The 13,787-nt window shown below is 51.1% G+C and overlaps 7 protein-coding genes across 7 annotated transcripts; 6 read left to right on the plus strand and 1 right to left on the minus strand.

The window, feature by feature from the left end:
- Window positions 1–796: 796 nt before the first annotated feature.
- On the minus strand, window positions 797–1,807 carry A1O9_06006 (uncharacterized protein; the record flags this gene model as incomplete). Its single annotated transcript, XM_013405219.1, has 1 exon — window positions 797–1,807. One exon carries the CDS (start codon window positions 1,805–1,807, stop codon window positions 797–799), a length of 1,011 nt encoding a protein of 336 aa, XP_013260673.1.
- Window positions 1,808–2,407: 600 nt separating this feature from the next.
- On the plus strand, window positions 2,408–3,958 carry A1O9_06007 (uncharacterized protein; the record flags this gene model as incomplete). The annotated part of the gene is made up of 1 exon (XM_013405220.1): window positions 2,408–3,958. The coding sequence occupies one exon, from the start codon at window positions 2,408–2,410 to the stop codon at window positions 3,956–3,958; it is 1,551 nt and encodes a 516-aa protein (XP_013260674.1).
- A 1,576-nt stretch (window positions 3,959–5,534) lies between these two features.
- On the plus strand, window positions 5,535–6,308 carry A1O9_06008 (beta-lactamase; the record flags this gene model as incomplete). Its single annotated transcript, XM_013405221.1, has 2 exons — window positions 5,535–5,851; window positions 5,939–6,308. 2 exons carry the CDS (start codon window positions 5,535–5,537, stop codon window positions 6,306–6,308), a joined length of 687 nt encoding a protein of 228 aa, XP_013260675.1.
- Window positions 6,309–6,544: 236 nt separating this feature from the next.
- Window positions 6,545–6,745, plus strand: A1O9_06009 (uncharacterized protein; the record flags this gene model as incomplete). The annotated part of the gene is made up of 1 exon (XM_013405222.1): window positions 6,545–6,745. One exon carries the CDS (start codon window positions 6,545–6,547, stop codon window positions 6,743–6,745), a length of 201 nt encoding a protein of 66 aa, XP_013260676.1.
- Window positions 6,746–7,331: 586 nt separating this feature from the next.
- A1O9_06010 (uncharacterized protein) lies at window positions 7,332–9,029 on the plus strand (the record flags this gene model as incomplete). Its single annotated transcript, XM_013405223.1, has 1 exon — window positions 7,332–9,029. One exon carries the CDS (start codon window positions 7,332–7,334, stop codon window positions 9,027–9,029), a length of 1,698 nt encoding a protein of 565 aa, XP_013260677.1.
- Window positions 9,030–10,057: 1,028 nt separating this feature from the next.
- On the plus strand, window positions 10,058–11,747 carry A1O9_06011 (uncharacterized protein; the record flags this gene model as incomplete). Its single annotated transcript, XM_013405224.1, has 3 exons — window positions 10,058–10,339; window positions 10,394–10,690; window positions 10,746–11,747. The coding sequence occupies 3 exons, from the start codon at window positions 10,058–10,060 to the stop codon at window positions 11,745–11,747; spliced, it is 1,581 nt and encodes a 526-aa protein (XP_013260678.1).
- A 464-nt stretch (window positions 11,748–12,211) lies between these two features.
- A1O9_06012 (uncharacterized protein) lies at window positions 12,212–13,660 on the plus strand (the record flags this gene model as incomplete). Its single annotated transcript, XM_013405225.1, has 1 exon — window positions 12,212–13,660. The coding sequence occupies one exon, from the start codon at window positions 12,212–12,214 to the stop codon at window positions 13,658–13,660; it is 1,449 nt and encodes a 482-aa protein (XP_013260679.1).
- Window positions 13,661–13,787: the final 127 nt, after the last annotated feature.

Raw genomic sequence — 13,787 nt, forward strand, 5'->3', positions numbered from 1 at the left:
TACGAAAAGGGCCCAGAGAAAACAGATTGCTGCACGAACCAAGGGGGCGGTTGCATGTCCTATGCTTTTGTCCTCAATGCCTGGATATCAAGCGTGCATGAAGGAGGTCAACAACGGCGTTCGACGTATTGGCGAGAAATAAAATCACGCGTCTAGATCGTGCCGATGGCCTTGTTTGTTTCTGCGAGCGCCCCCGGCGACACTTCTCAGCCAGATTCAGGTTATCCAAAGAGGTCAGGATATGGATGCTAGGAGCCCACGCGCCAGCATTCGCGAAAGTACTGGAGATGTTGCTTCCCAGGACTGAATACCAGGGATGGTGAAATCTAGGGCTCGCACTTATGCAACGCAATCATATCACATCATTTTGGTCCTGAGGTTTCATCCGAGGGCCCTGTTTATGGTCATTTCTGTGCAGCTGGGTAAAGGGGCTCCGAGAGGATTAGGACTCTAAAAATGTCTGGGAATTTGGGAAGTGAGATTTGATGGTAAGGAGGATGGATCATGGATAAAAGTCAGAAAAGAGTACTGGGGGTTGCCTGTTTCGGGTTGCACTGGCTTCCATGTCAGACTCCACCTGCACTGTGCATCAGTGTGGGAGCCTGGGAGCCTGGGAGGGTGAGTCGGGCCGGGCTCCAGCAGCTACAAATAATTGGTATTGTTTCTAGAGGGCAGAGTCAAGGGCAGACATTCATTTTGGGTTATCAGAAAGACTTCGGTTGCTTTAATTCTGATCTATCAGGCATTGTGTTGTGCTTCTACAACAATGAATTCGCTGATATGTCAGGCAGAGAGCTCAACGCCTCGAAGTACCACCGAAACCTGTACTCTCGTGTCTTGCGCCGGAAGATGAGCTTGATCCAGAGCCTGAGGATCGAGGTGTAGATGGTCCTGCATAACCCCCGCCACCTCCGAACCAATTGCTCCCTGTACCACGTCTTGGAGGTTGCTGTTCGGTCCGAGTCTGATTGCCTCTGCCCGCTAGGTAGCCGGCTGCCGCTCCGGCCGCAGTGCCAGTCCAAAAACCAGGTCGCCATCCCTCCTGTTGAGTCCGAGTGGTCGAGAATGTCCCTGACCGTGATCCTGAAGACCATGTTGCCTTCTTGGGGCGAGCCGAGTATGGCGGTGGTGGATCATTCGGTGGGTCATCGTCACCACCTCCCCCAAAACCGCCGCCGCCTCCCCGTGGTCGTGTTGTTGGTCTGCGACGGGCTTCATCACGCCAGGCTTTGTAAATCCCGCGCAGAATGATGAAAAGCACGCCCAAAAACAAGGCCATGAAAAGATATCCAGCGTATGTCTCGACAGCGTTGCTGTTCCCGTCGCCATATTTCCTAGATCCCCAACTGCTTTGCGACCCGTACCTAGCCTCACCCTTGTCTGTCAGAAGGAGCCTGTACTCAACGCCGCAGCTTCCAGACAAGACATAGGGATCTTCGCTGCTAAGATAGCCTTCACAGGAGACATCTGTCGCGCCGAGCTTGAATTCTTCTGGCAGTGAAGCTTTGCAGCTCCACTGCACGTTGTTCTCGTCGTAATCAGCGCCTTCATTCGTACAACGCATCACATCAATCGCATATAATTTGCAGATATTGGCAGGGCCCACACATTGCAACTGCGGGACAGGCTTGACCCGTCTGGACGCAGTCTGCTTGCCAGATCGTACGGTGAGCGCCGAGACCTTTGAAAGGAGGACAGCATTTTTGGGGACCTTTTTAGGGTTCGTCACTTTCGCAGTCAGGGCTATTTCCGTCAAGAGAAAGGTCAGAAGACATAAGGCGAGTTTGTCGGGGACTAAGCGGACCATTCTGAAGGCCGGGAATTGGCAGGTCGCAGGTGTGGAAGTGGCAGTAGGAGAAATCTAGGTCATCGTTGACAGTACGCAGACTGGAGCATCAACCCATCAAGACATACCCATCGAGCCGGTAAAAGACACGGTTTCCAGAAGACAAAAGGAAAGCAAGTCGAAGCCACGGCGCCAGATCCTGGATCTCGAATGGTGTTTCTTCGTTGCCTGTTTGCAGGACGTGTAATTATCGTATCGAATTAGTTTCCCCGCAGTCCCGTGACCATCGCATTTCACGTGACTTCTTCCGAGACGGGTACCTAAGGACACCTCCCAAATTTGTGTCTCCAAGTGCCTAAATCTCCTTCTCTATTGACTTGAAAGATGTGAGACTTAATGTGATGGGAGGTCCTTGCCTCTCCTGACACCGCTCTCTTGAAGCTGCTCCATTGTTAATCCGTTTCCCTGAAATTTTGCTTCATGGACAGGTCAGGCCACCCCATGATTCTGGGGTAGATATCCCATGCCCTCATTACGGAGTACACCGATTTGGTCTCCTTTCGATCAATATATAGTCTACTTGAGACTGTTGCAACTCTGCCAAGTTTGAAACAGTCGATGATGGCAAATCTTGGACGACATGCGCCCAAGTCACGGGCCGGTTGCTTAACCTGCAAGAAACGACGTGTCAAATGCGATCAAGCCCGGCCTACATGCCAGCGATGCATCAAGGCAGGGCTGGGTTGTGGAGGCTATCCATTAGAGTTGATCTCCTCGACTCTGGCACAAATCTCGCGTTCAACAGTCATCAGTACTTCTACGACGCTACTCTCAGCTTTCAGCGCCACTCGGCAGGAGTGGCAGGCATATGGCCTTTACAGCCGCAAGGTTTCGTCCGCCCTTAGTGGTGCGTTCGACACCGACCTGTGGCAGAGCCTTTTCCTACAAATTGCAACCACCGAGGTTCCAGTCCGTCTAGCGCTATTTGCTCTGGGTACACTTGTTAGACACAACGAATCAGGAAGCGTGCAACACATCTCGAGTTGTTTATGCACACATTGCCGTCAAGGACTGAGGTACTACAACAAGTCCATCTTGTCCTTATCAGACTACTTACAGAAGACACCGGCCAATGAGTCGATTGATCTTGCTCTCGTATCTTGTGTGCTGTTCACTTGCATCGAACTATATCGCACAAATGATAGAAATGCCATCACTCTTGTGGAAAAAGGTAGCAGCATCCTATCTCAAGCTACTGAACTAAACTTCCACCACCGTCAACCTCATCCGAGTTTGTTGAACTTGTTCAATCGCCTTCGAATCTCAACGGGCATGTTTAGTTGGGATTTCAACGGACGCCCCTCCATCGACGCTCTCGCCGTGGCTTCCGAGCAGTTACGCTTCGAAAATCTGGGAGTTGCAAGAGAGATATTGCTTAAACTCACTCCCAAAGCCCAGAGCTTGAGGGTGGCTGCGTCAAAAGCTCATCGTCTTGATACCCATAGGAGTGACTTGGCCCTGTCACTTCGTGCCCTGACCAACGAGCAAGACATTGCAAAGACACAGCTCGCCTCATGGTTTAGAGCATTTGAGGGCTTGAAATTGCATCCAGGGCAAGATGTCTCCCCGTTCGCGGTGCAATTCCTCTACGCAAAGTTTCTTTCAACCAGAATACACATAAACACTGCACTGGAAATCTCGCAAGATATATATCTTGACTATATTGACGATTTCAAAGCAATTGTCGCCGCAGCGGAGGAAGGGGTGCAACATGCCTCAAATGACGAGACGTGGCTTGGATTTACTTTCGAAGGTGGCTTTCTGCCTTCGTTGTATCTCGCTGGATTGAAATGTCGAGATCCAGAAATCAGGCGAAAAATATTGAGCCTGATGCATCGATGTAATGCCAAAGAGGGCCTTTGGTGCCGGAGCGAGTTGGTTTGTGTACTTGCACGAGTTATGGAGATCGAAGAGGGCTGCACCTCAGTCTTCTCCGGGGACAGAGACAGTAGTGATTCCGGCCAAGCCCCGCCCCGTCTCTACGATGTTTCCTGTGATATTAACTATCGCAAACTAGGATCTCTGTTTGTGGATGTTGTTTATACCCTTTATGACGAGGCCTCTCCAGAACCCTGGCGAACTTTCACCGAGACCTTGCTCATCGAGAAATGATACCCTTCCATGCCAGTATCATTGTACTGCCTTCTCATCACGACCATAGTCCCAGCTCTCTGTTCGTCATTTCTAATTTTTAGCACTTGAAACCTCACTTGTTACTACGGCCTGAATTCTTAACTAAATCGCTCTATTCGTCTGAAGCGTGCTAACAAGAGGCTTCAGTCGAGGCAAGCACTCTGTCATGCGAGGATATAAGCCTAGCAATCAACTTGGCTCTGTCTCCTCTTCTGGGCAACCCAGTATGATTTTCCCGTGGGTCGCCGGTTACTAGTTTCAAGCAATACCTCGTTATCTGCCTGCTGGCTTGCTCGTTAGCGCCAGGCAGCCTTAAGGAGCGCTCAGAAGCCGCTGTGCTACTCTGAAAATATACTCTACAAACCCTTCTCCTCGTGCCATGTTGGGAAAACAACCCTGCACAGCATTCCCGCATCGAGTCACGAACCCGAGCTTGGCGGGTCGCCTCACACCACTAACCGCATTATTCCTCGCTGCTCTGCGCACCACACTATTATTTCGCACCAGGCGACGGATTCCTATCGTCATTGTGGTGCCCGCGCCATCGACGGCTGAGTGTCCTCTTACTGCTCAACTCCTCGAGACGATGTTTCCTGAGGCGTATGAAGCGCGGCTCGCACTCTTCACGTAATGCAGAGATGAATTGTGAGTCCTCCAAGCCCTTCGGACAAAAGACTCGATTTAAAATTTGAGAAATGTTTCTACCTGGTTGTATGTCTCAACACAGTACAAAAGGTCAAGGACGTATAAGACGGTAAGAAAGAACCAACAAGCCTAGAATCTCCTCGGTATCAATTGCATCTTGTTATCCCTTTACAGAGTACTTGTTATTTTCCTATGCTTCACTTGCTCTCTGAACTACAACGCCACGGAATCTGCAACTTTTGACCGTCATGAAGTCTCTCGAAAAAATAAGCCTGGTGGCTATCATTCAGGCACGGCTCCTGCTGGCATACTGTCCGTCGCTCGGTCCTATCCTTCCAGCACCCAGGAATCTACTATCCAATCCCGATTTTCAACAAGTTTGTTGAGGCAATCACCGAACAATTGAAGAACCTCACACTTCTCTACAACTAAACGGCTCTCTCAATCGGCGTTAGGTCCATCCACGATTCCGATCTATTCCTCAGTCTCCATCATACCCCTTCCACATACAATGTGAGCGGTGTGCATAAAGTGGATGGCGATACGGTCTATCGCATTGCTAGTATCACAAAAATATTCACGGCTCCACAGTGGCTGTGCTGCAACTAGAAGGCAAGGTTAAACTTGCAGAATCAATCACAGAATATGTGCCCGACCTCTTGAACATCAAAAGCACTGAACATGATCTTTCAGTAGATTGGAAACTTACCACCGTGGAATCACTACTGAGCCAACTGAGCGGCATTGAAACTACTAGTAGGTGAGCTATCGATCATTTCTGAGCCGCAATCTAATCTTTCCTGTCTGGTAGTTGGCACGGGTGCAATCCCTTATGTGCCTAGAGTTACGGAGCAGCTTGGTCTGCCGCCTCTCGACAAAGCCGAAGATTCCTCTTGTAGATATACTACAGATGTGCCTGCCTGTACATGGCACGGTAGGCCACCAGCTTGCATCCAGTCCAAGTGCAGATTCCCAGCTGTCAGCTGACAAGCATCTAGACCTTTTGACCAACTCTGGACGGCAGTCACGGGTCTATGATCCTTTTCCGACTCCAGTCTACTCTAGCGTAGGCTTTGACATCCTTGGAAAACTGGTGGAAAATGTCAATGGAAAATCTTATTCGGAGTATCTCCAAGACTCCGTCTTCCAAACCGCCAAACTCAATCGCACATCCGTCGAAATTCCAGGCGACCAAAGTATTGGCTTCATCCCCGCGGTGCCAGGTTGGTAGGACATCCAATTCGGAGTTGAAACCAGGTATGCTCTCCTCATAACACTGAGGAGATTTTAACAAGTCCTTACCCGGGTTTGCAGTTCCGGCGCCATGTACTCCAGCAACAACGACATCCTCTCGTTCAGAGCATCGATACTATCATCTGAGCTTTTCACACTGGAGAGGACACGTGCCTGGCTGAAGCCAAGGTCTTCTACATCCTCATCTGGCCCTTACGTTGGGGGACCCTGGGAGGTCGCACGTGGAGCAAATCTCGCATCAGATGGTCGAAACATTGACTTTTACACGAAAACGGGAAATCAATATGATTATACCAATGTCCTTGTTCTGGTCCCTGACTATGACTTGGTCATTGCGATAAACCTTGTGGGCGGGGTCCATAGCAGCCTCCCGGAGATCGAGGCTTTATTTTCCGCCCTCGTCAAGGCCCTCATTCCTGTAGTTGATTAGGTGACCAAATAGGAGGCTTCTCTGCAATACTCTGGAGTATACGTTTCAGGTGCTAGTTTTCTAGTGTGAAACTGTCGGTCGATGAAGGCGGTCTGGCGGTTTCAAGGTTTTCAGTCAATGGAGTCGACGTTGCAGCCGGCCTGGCAGCTCATGTAGGCGCCACATCAACCTCAATTCGTCTATCCCAGGCGGGACTCCGATCAGGAAACCAGACTTCCTGGCGGGCCGTCTTGACGATGCGATCTGCGGAGGAGCTAGCCGAGTTTGACTCTCAGATGTTCTTCCCTCAGGGCAGCTGCCAGACATGGTTCTTGATCGACGGAGTCACGTACGGATTGGAAGGCTTGGATCATTTCATGACTACTGTAGACGAAACGGGGAAGGCTGTTGCTCTCGAGCCGAGAGCGTGGAGAGTCGAATTAAGGCGCGAACAATAGCTTTAAAGCTATTGTGTCTTTGCGATTAGATAATAATCAATAGCGTGGTCCATACTTTCTCCCGCGAACATGGCCATACTCTCTCTCGCCAATGGGTGACTATTTGCCGATTTGGGTAATTATTAGTAACCACCACTTGGGGAGACCTACTTCCCAGTCAAGAAAGTTCTCCTCTTCCGTTCCGAAGGAAGACCACTCGACTCTCGCCCACGTGGGCTACCCAAGTGCACTGGCTCACACTCATACCTGGAGGGGCTGCCTCGACTTATCGATCCTTTTCTGAGGCCGTCGACCACGCTTGAGGAGTTGGCGAGTTTCGCTCCTTTACTATGAAGCGGTACGGCGTTCAAGGCCACCTGCTCTAAATATCATCGAGGTCGACGACCCGACGTGCTTAAACCCCCAAACGGGGAACCAGCGCTTATGTAACTCTAAGGAAATTGCGATTATTGAAAGCGGCCGTTCATATCATTGTTCAGATAAAACCCAAACAGTGGGAACCTTCTCCACGGTTCTTCGCATGCCCAGTCTGTAATGCCACCAGAATCGATACAATCGCCAGGGATCGACGTCGTGTGACCGACCAATGACGCCACCAGACAAATTCGTCTTTGTCGAGGTCAATGCGGGAGAATCGGCGCATACCAAAGGGCTGCGAATATCAAGTGTGAGATCTCATGCAGCTCTGATCACTCATCAGAAAATCAGAGCGAGCAATCGAAGGCCGCCCCCGCCCCGCTCAAACACAGACACGCCAACCTCGCTAGATGGTGCCCCGGTAGTAGCAAAGGCTCAACCTTTCCGGCGCTTTCGAGTTCACAGACCGAGCTCGCCTCCTACTTCGCCAGATAAGGAAGAGGATACGTACGAATATGTACCAGCACCAGGACCTCGTCTACTAGAATATTACCCCATCAGTCCTCCAGAGAGTCCGGATTCAGGCCACTACAGCGATAATCTCGAGTTAACGACAAGCAACCGCGAAGTGGACGAACAAAGGGAGCCTGCGTATGAGGTGAACACCCGATATATCAAGCAAGTTGAGCCTACGCATGATCAGGGGTGGCCATTCGCACCCCAGAGTCCTTCGATCTCAGATCTCTTCTCTGGATTCCGAACCGATCCCTTTCATTGTATCCCGGGTAGCGTTGATACCCGAGTCGCATCGACGATTGATTTCTACGCCCAGCATCTAAGTCCTGGCAACGATGCGGTTTGCTATGTGTTTGACGTCACAAATATCTACGCTTGGTTCCTCGATGCACTGGCCGTGGGGCATTTCTACGACGCTGGAATGAGTGTTGTACAGGGACTACATGATGACGTGAGAGCAATCGATCCTTCCACCTCCCCACAAGTCCTCACACATCGAGGTAAAGCCATGGCAAAAGTCAGGCAGAGAATTCTCAAGGACGCGATCAACGTAGACGACAGTACCGTTATCGCCATGATCTTTCTGGCGGTTCTCGAACGGTCCTTCCGGAACACCAGTGCGCACGAACTCCACAAGAAGAACTTGCAAATGATTGTGTCTAAAAGAGGCGGCTTGAAGGCTTTTCAAGATGGCTCACTAGTGAAGGGAGCGATGCTGCAGTTTGACACACTGTGGTCGTTGGACTCTGGCAAAACCATATTCCCGGGTGAGCGTCGTCAGCATGACCCTGAGCTCCCCAGTCATCCATACTCTCCGGAACTGTGTAAGGTTATTGAAAGCTTCCCGCCAGGCTTCGAGGCACTAGCTCTCGAAGGTGTGCTATCATATGACGTGATCCCATTGGTTTATCGAGCGGCCCATCTGGCACGCTTGAGCCCCAGTGCTCGCTGGCAATTACTATCCACGAAACGCAGGTTACCCGGGCAATACAACGATTTCGCAGAGGCATGTCCCTCATTAGCAATCAGTGGTCGCAGCGGCTCAATGTTGGAGAAGTTGATAGCCACCGCCATCTTGTGCTTTGCCTACACGGGTTTTGGTTCGCGAACCTCTGCAAGTGCGCTTCGAGGGTCGAGGGCGGAGCTACTAATGAATTTGCACCTTTACAACCCTAAATCCGTCGCGGAAGCCGATTGTCTGCTGTGGATGTATGTCGTCGCCGTTGACGCTTGGAGTGTGGGGTCGAGGCTCCAACCTGACGGCCTCGTGCTGCTGGTGAAATTGCAAGAAGGGTACCCTGCAACACGAAGTGTCGATGCCGCTATCACCATGGCGAGAAGATTTCTTTGGACCAGTCTGCTTGATGAATCGGTGCGTTCTTATTGGAAAGATTTAGTCTCGAATGACTGAAAAGAGGCCCGGCTAAGCGAAAGTGTCGATCCTCGGAGTGCTTGCGAGGGCTCTCAAGAACATGAATATGAGATATCACTATCTCTACCATGACTTCTGCCATCGAACGCTTGCTATGATCAAGCTGATTTATTGGAAGGATGAGGCAACCACGCAGTCGAGTCTCAACCACTAGCCAAGACGGCCGTGAATAAGTGGGCGCTCACCATGTCGGTGGTGAGGTAGGCCAGGAGTTGGACTGAACCCTATCTCGTCCCGGAAAAATTCGTGGCCACAAGGATTTCGATTACTCTTTGGTCTTCGAAGACAATATCCTTGGGGAACGAAGCTCTCCTCCGTCGAAACAGTCATCATTACTCACTTTATAACGCCATGATACTAATATCTTGCTAGACGCCCGTATGAACGCGTATTTTGGCACCAGACCTCAACGGAGGAGCCATCGTTCACACGTTGAACAGTTATCACTTGGATTGGGTGTGGCCATGTGGTGTAGTCATCGGCAGAGTGTAGCAGCAACAGGTGAGGGCAGATGTCTTTCCAGTGGCCAATTTCTCCCCCCCCCCCCCCAACAATAGACAAGTTGGAGAAGGACGATGGGATGGCACGACAGGACGTTCGTTTGTATGTAAACCAGTTGCTCTTGCTTTCATACATGCATAGTCGTTTCTGAGGCAGTAGCGAGCCAGTCTTGTAAGCAGTCTTCAAGTGCCTGACGAACGGCCCGGGAGGGCACCCAAAAAACTACGTCATTTCACTCCCACTTGTATATCATTCACGGTGTCAAACTTGTTCGTTCGCACAATGTCGCTGAATCAGATACAACCCAACAAACAACCCTTCACGGTGCGTCTTGCATACCAGTGGCCGCTTGCAAGACGCTTATCGATATCTCAGTTTTCGTAATAGAGGTGTTGTATCTGACCCAGTGGCCGTGGAAGACAAACTCAAGGTCTCTACCCCGCGTGGTCATTAGCCAGTCCCTTGGGCATTCGTTCATCGCCTGTGATGGAGATCCATCCCGTGCAATGGCTTCACTTCTCTCACAGATGATCGAGGAGTCAAATGTGTACAAGAAGTACTCAGCAAGCCGCGGCAACGGCCTGTTTGCCTCCCAAGACCTTCAGGTCAAGTCACAAGTGATATTCGTGGCGAGGCCGCTACTGATGGTCCTCGATACCGCACAACTAAAGTCACACTGCGACTATTGTTTGAAACCTCCCTCGGAGCACTCTCCTTGGGCAGATTCGGGTGAAAACAACACGCTGAAAAGATGCACAGGATGCAGTGTTCTCAGATTTTGCGATCGGGTGGGCACGCTAATTTTTCTTTGAGCCCCTCAACTGACGCTGACAAGAAAACAGCAATGCCAGAAGCATGCCTGGGCTCAGTACCACAAGTTGGAATGCAAGGTCTATGCAGCCCAACCTCGTGCATTGCCAACACTGAATCGAGCGATTTTGAGGCTGTTGAAGCAACACGATGCAGGGATACTTCCAGTCGGAGAGTGGGAAGCTCTCCATTCTCTTCAAGACCATTATGAAGGACTCTTGCAAGTGGGTGGTAAGAATTGGCAGGATCTTCTTCTTGTGGCCAAGAAGCTCCAACAAGATTCGGGGGGTAAGCGGAGGTTGGAAACCATCTTGCGCCTTGTGTGTCTGGTAAGGAATGAAGCTGGTCTGTACCTTGATTGCAGTTCCTTCTGACAAAAGCAAGGTCGTTGTCAACTCCTTCACATTAACTAATCCTACATTTGACCCTATTGGTCTCGCTCTCCACCCGAGATCTGCGCTTTTCAACCACTCCTGCGAACCCAACGCGCTGGTTCGTTTCGACGTCGCTCCCAAATCCGAGGCTGGAAAATTTCCACCCTCAGGTAGCATATCGGTGTACACTCTACGACCAGTGTCCAAGGACGAAGAACTTACCATTTCGTACATCGACACGACCAGCCCCCTAGTCAAACGCCAACAGGAGCTGAAGGAGCGCTATTTCTTCGACTGTGCTTGCAAATTATGTTCGCAAGGCACCAGTCATGTCCTAGATGGGCTCCGCCTCGACGGCGACTCCAGTGCTTACCAACGACAAGAAGAGTCGAAGAAGCTCATGAACGCTCAAACCTCAGCCGAACAATATCTCGAATGGGTCAAGGCGACGCCAGGGCTGGAGCACCAGCAAGTTGCTGAGATCAGAGACGCCATGAGCAAGTTGGCTGCCACCCATAACTGGGAGCTCCATCGATATCCATGGCCACAGCTGAGAAAGCTTTTGTTCCTCGGTTTACTTGGTCTGGAGGAATTTGACGCCGCTTTCCTTCAGTGCGCCATATTGCTCCAGAAAGTCTATCCAGTGATCTTCACACAGAGACACCATCCCGTACGACTGGTGGAAATGTGGACTCTTTTCCGAATGTGTCACGCTCTGTTGGTCACTCAAACCAGCCCAGAAGGCTATTCCGAGCCACTGGTGACGCTTGGCTGCGCGGCACTCCACGAATTAAACAGCCTTCTCGATATTGGTGGTAGGGTGGAGGGGCAGTTTGAACATCTTGTAGTCAAAGCATTACATGCCGTGCAGAGTGAGCCATTTATTTGGGGCAAGTATGAAGAAAGGGTCAGCAACTCTGCATCCGCTTGGGCATGGTTAGATCAAAAGATACATGACTATCTAGTCAAAGAAGAAGGAATTCAAGTTGAAGAGCTCGGACATCATAACTGAGACAGCCACGCAAGTATCTAGATAATTGACTACGAGCAGGTAACCTAAGCACTGACACAATAGAATCAAGAACGGAGCAATGCCGCGTCCTTGGAACTTAGGCGATGAGTCCCAGCCATTCAGCAGATAGCAATGCCTTCAGGCCGGGCTTGATTAGCACCGGCTTGATCAGCCCCAAAAAGACGAAGGATTGGGGCTATGTTGGGAGAAAACTGGGCCATCCCGCGGCATGTCATGCTCCCCAGACAAGAGGAGACAATAGAGAGTGGAGCTTAAGCAAGGGAGCTGCACCTCTAAAAGCTGGTGCCTGAAACACAGTGTGACATCGGTTCTCTCATTGATCAGCCTTGCGCGCTCGAACGGGCATAAGCTGCCCCAGACGTGGCATCTCCCAACTACGGCGAGACTTCATTTCTCTGATGAATTCGTTTTCTTGACGGTATCTCACGAGCTCTCAATCAACAATGACTTCATCAAAGCAATTCCGCAGCAGCTCCGAGCGGGCTCCAGACATCGCCGAGACCTTCTTCGGCAATGCACACAGCCAGCGCATTAATACCGACGCACTCATCCTCGAAGCCATCGAGAACAAGCACCCTGGCGTCCCGGTGACAATTGTCCCAGAGTACAACAGTAGTCTCAAAGCCTATGCCGGAGCCGGCTTCGCTTCTATCCAATCGGTCGAGAGCGCAACTGCAGACACCAAGGTGTGCCCCAACACCTTGAAATGGACCTTTTTCATCCCGCCGGCTAGACGTCTCGATGGCGGCAACGGCATCATCGCCGAGGAGACCTTCTTTGAGAGCTTCTTGTATAAGTGGCATGGCCTTGAATTTCTTGTCTACTTCATCGATGGGCGCGATGGCGGGGAGAGTTGGCCCACTGTTCGAAACCAGTATATCCTAGGTGACAAGACAGCCGTTCTCACCCTGGTCGAGACGATTGGGCGGTGGCAATCAGTGCTTCACAACGAGATATGGGTCTTCAACCAGGGCTACTGGCAAAAGGACCCTTACCTGTATCAGAGCATTCTCAAATCGGAGTGGAAGGACGTTATCCTGGACAAGGGCCTGAAAGACGATCTAGTAGACACGGTGGAGCGATTCTTTGATTCTCAAGATCACTACCAACGCCTGCGTGTGCCGTGGAAGCGAGGGATCATCTTCTACGGCCCCCCAGGGAACGGGAAAACCATCTCGATCAAAGCGACGATGCACACGCTGTACAAACGCTCACCGCCAATCCCAACCCTCTACGTGAAGACGCTGGTGAGCTTCATGCCGCCAGAGTACAGCATCGAGAACGTCTTCGCAAAAGCACGGCAGGAAGCCCCCTGCTACCTGGTATTTGAAGACCTCGACAGCCTCGTCACCGACGATGTGCGCAGCTTCTTCCTCAACGCCATCGACGGCCTGGCCGAGAACGACGGCATCCTCATGGTCGGCAGCACCAACCACCTCGAGCGCCTGGACCCGGGCATCGCGAAGCGGCCCTCGCGCTTCGACAGGAAATACCTCTTCCCGAACCCGGACCTCCTCCAGCGCGTCAAGTACTGCCACTTCTGGCAGGGAAAGCTGAAAGACAATAAGGATATCGAGTTCCCAGACGAGATATGTGATGCTGCGGCTAAGATCACGGATGGGTTCTCCTTTGCTTATATCCAGGAAGCTTTCGTCACGGCTCTCTTGGATATTGCGAGATCGTCTGAGAGTGCTGGGAACCGCTTGACTGTCGATCATGTCGAAGAGCTGCGCCAGGATTGGGAACTGCTTGATATCGAGGACAGGACTCCCGTTCGGAGTGCTACTGAGAAGGATCACAAGGACCTGGATGACTACATTCTTTGGAAGAAATTGAAGTACGAGATCCAGCAATTGAGGAAACAGCTCGATGAAGGAAAGGGCGGGGAGTGAGGTCTGGGTGTGAGAGGGCGAAGCATGATTTGCGAATTTTATGCACCTGAAAAAAACTTGAATGCAAAGAAAACAGACGGGCTCTGGGGGAGGCCATTGATGTTTGGACATTCATTTCGGAGTTACA

The sequence above is a fragment of the Exophiala aquamarina genome, assembly GCF_000709125.1.
Source record: "Exophiala aquamarina CBS 119918 chromosome Unknown aczIA-supercont1.4, whole genome shotgun sequence".
Taxonomy (NCBI): Eukaryota; Fungi; Ascomycota; class Eurotiomycetes; order Chaetothyriales; family Herpotrichiellaceae; genus Exophiala; species Exophiala aquamarina.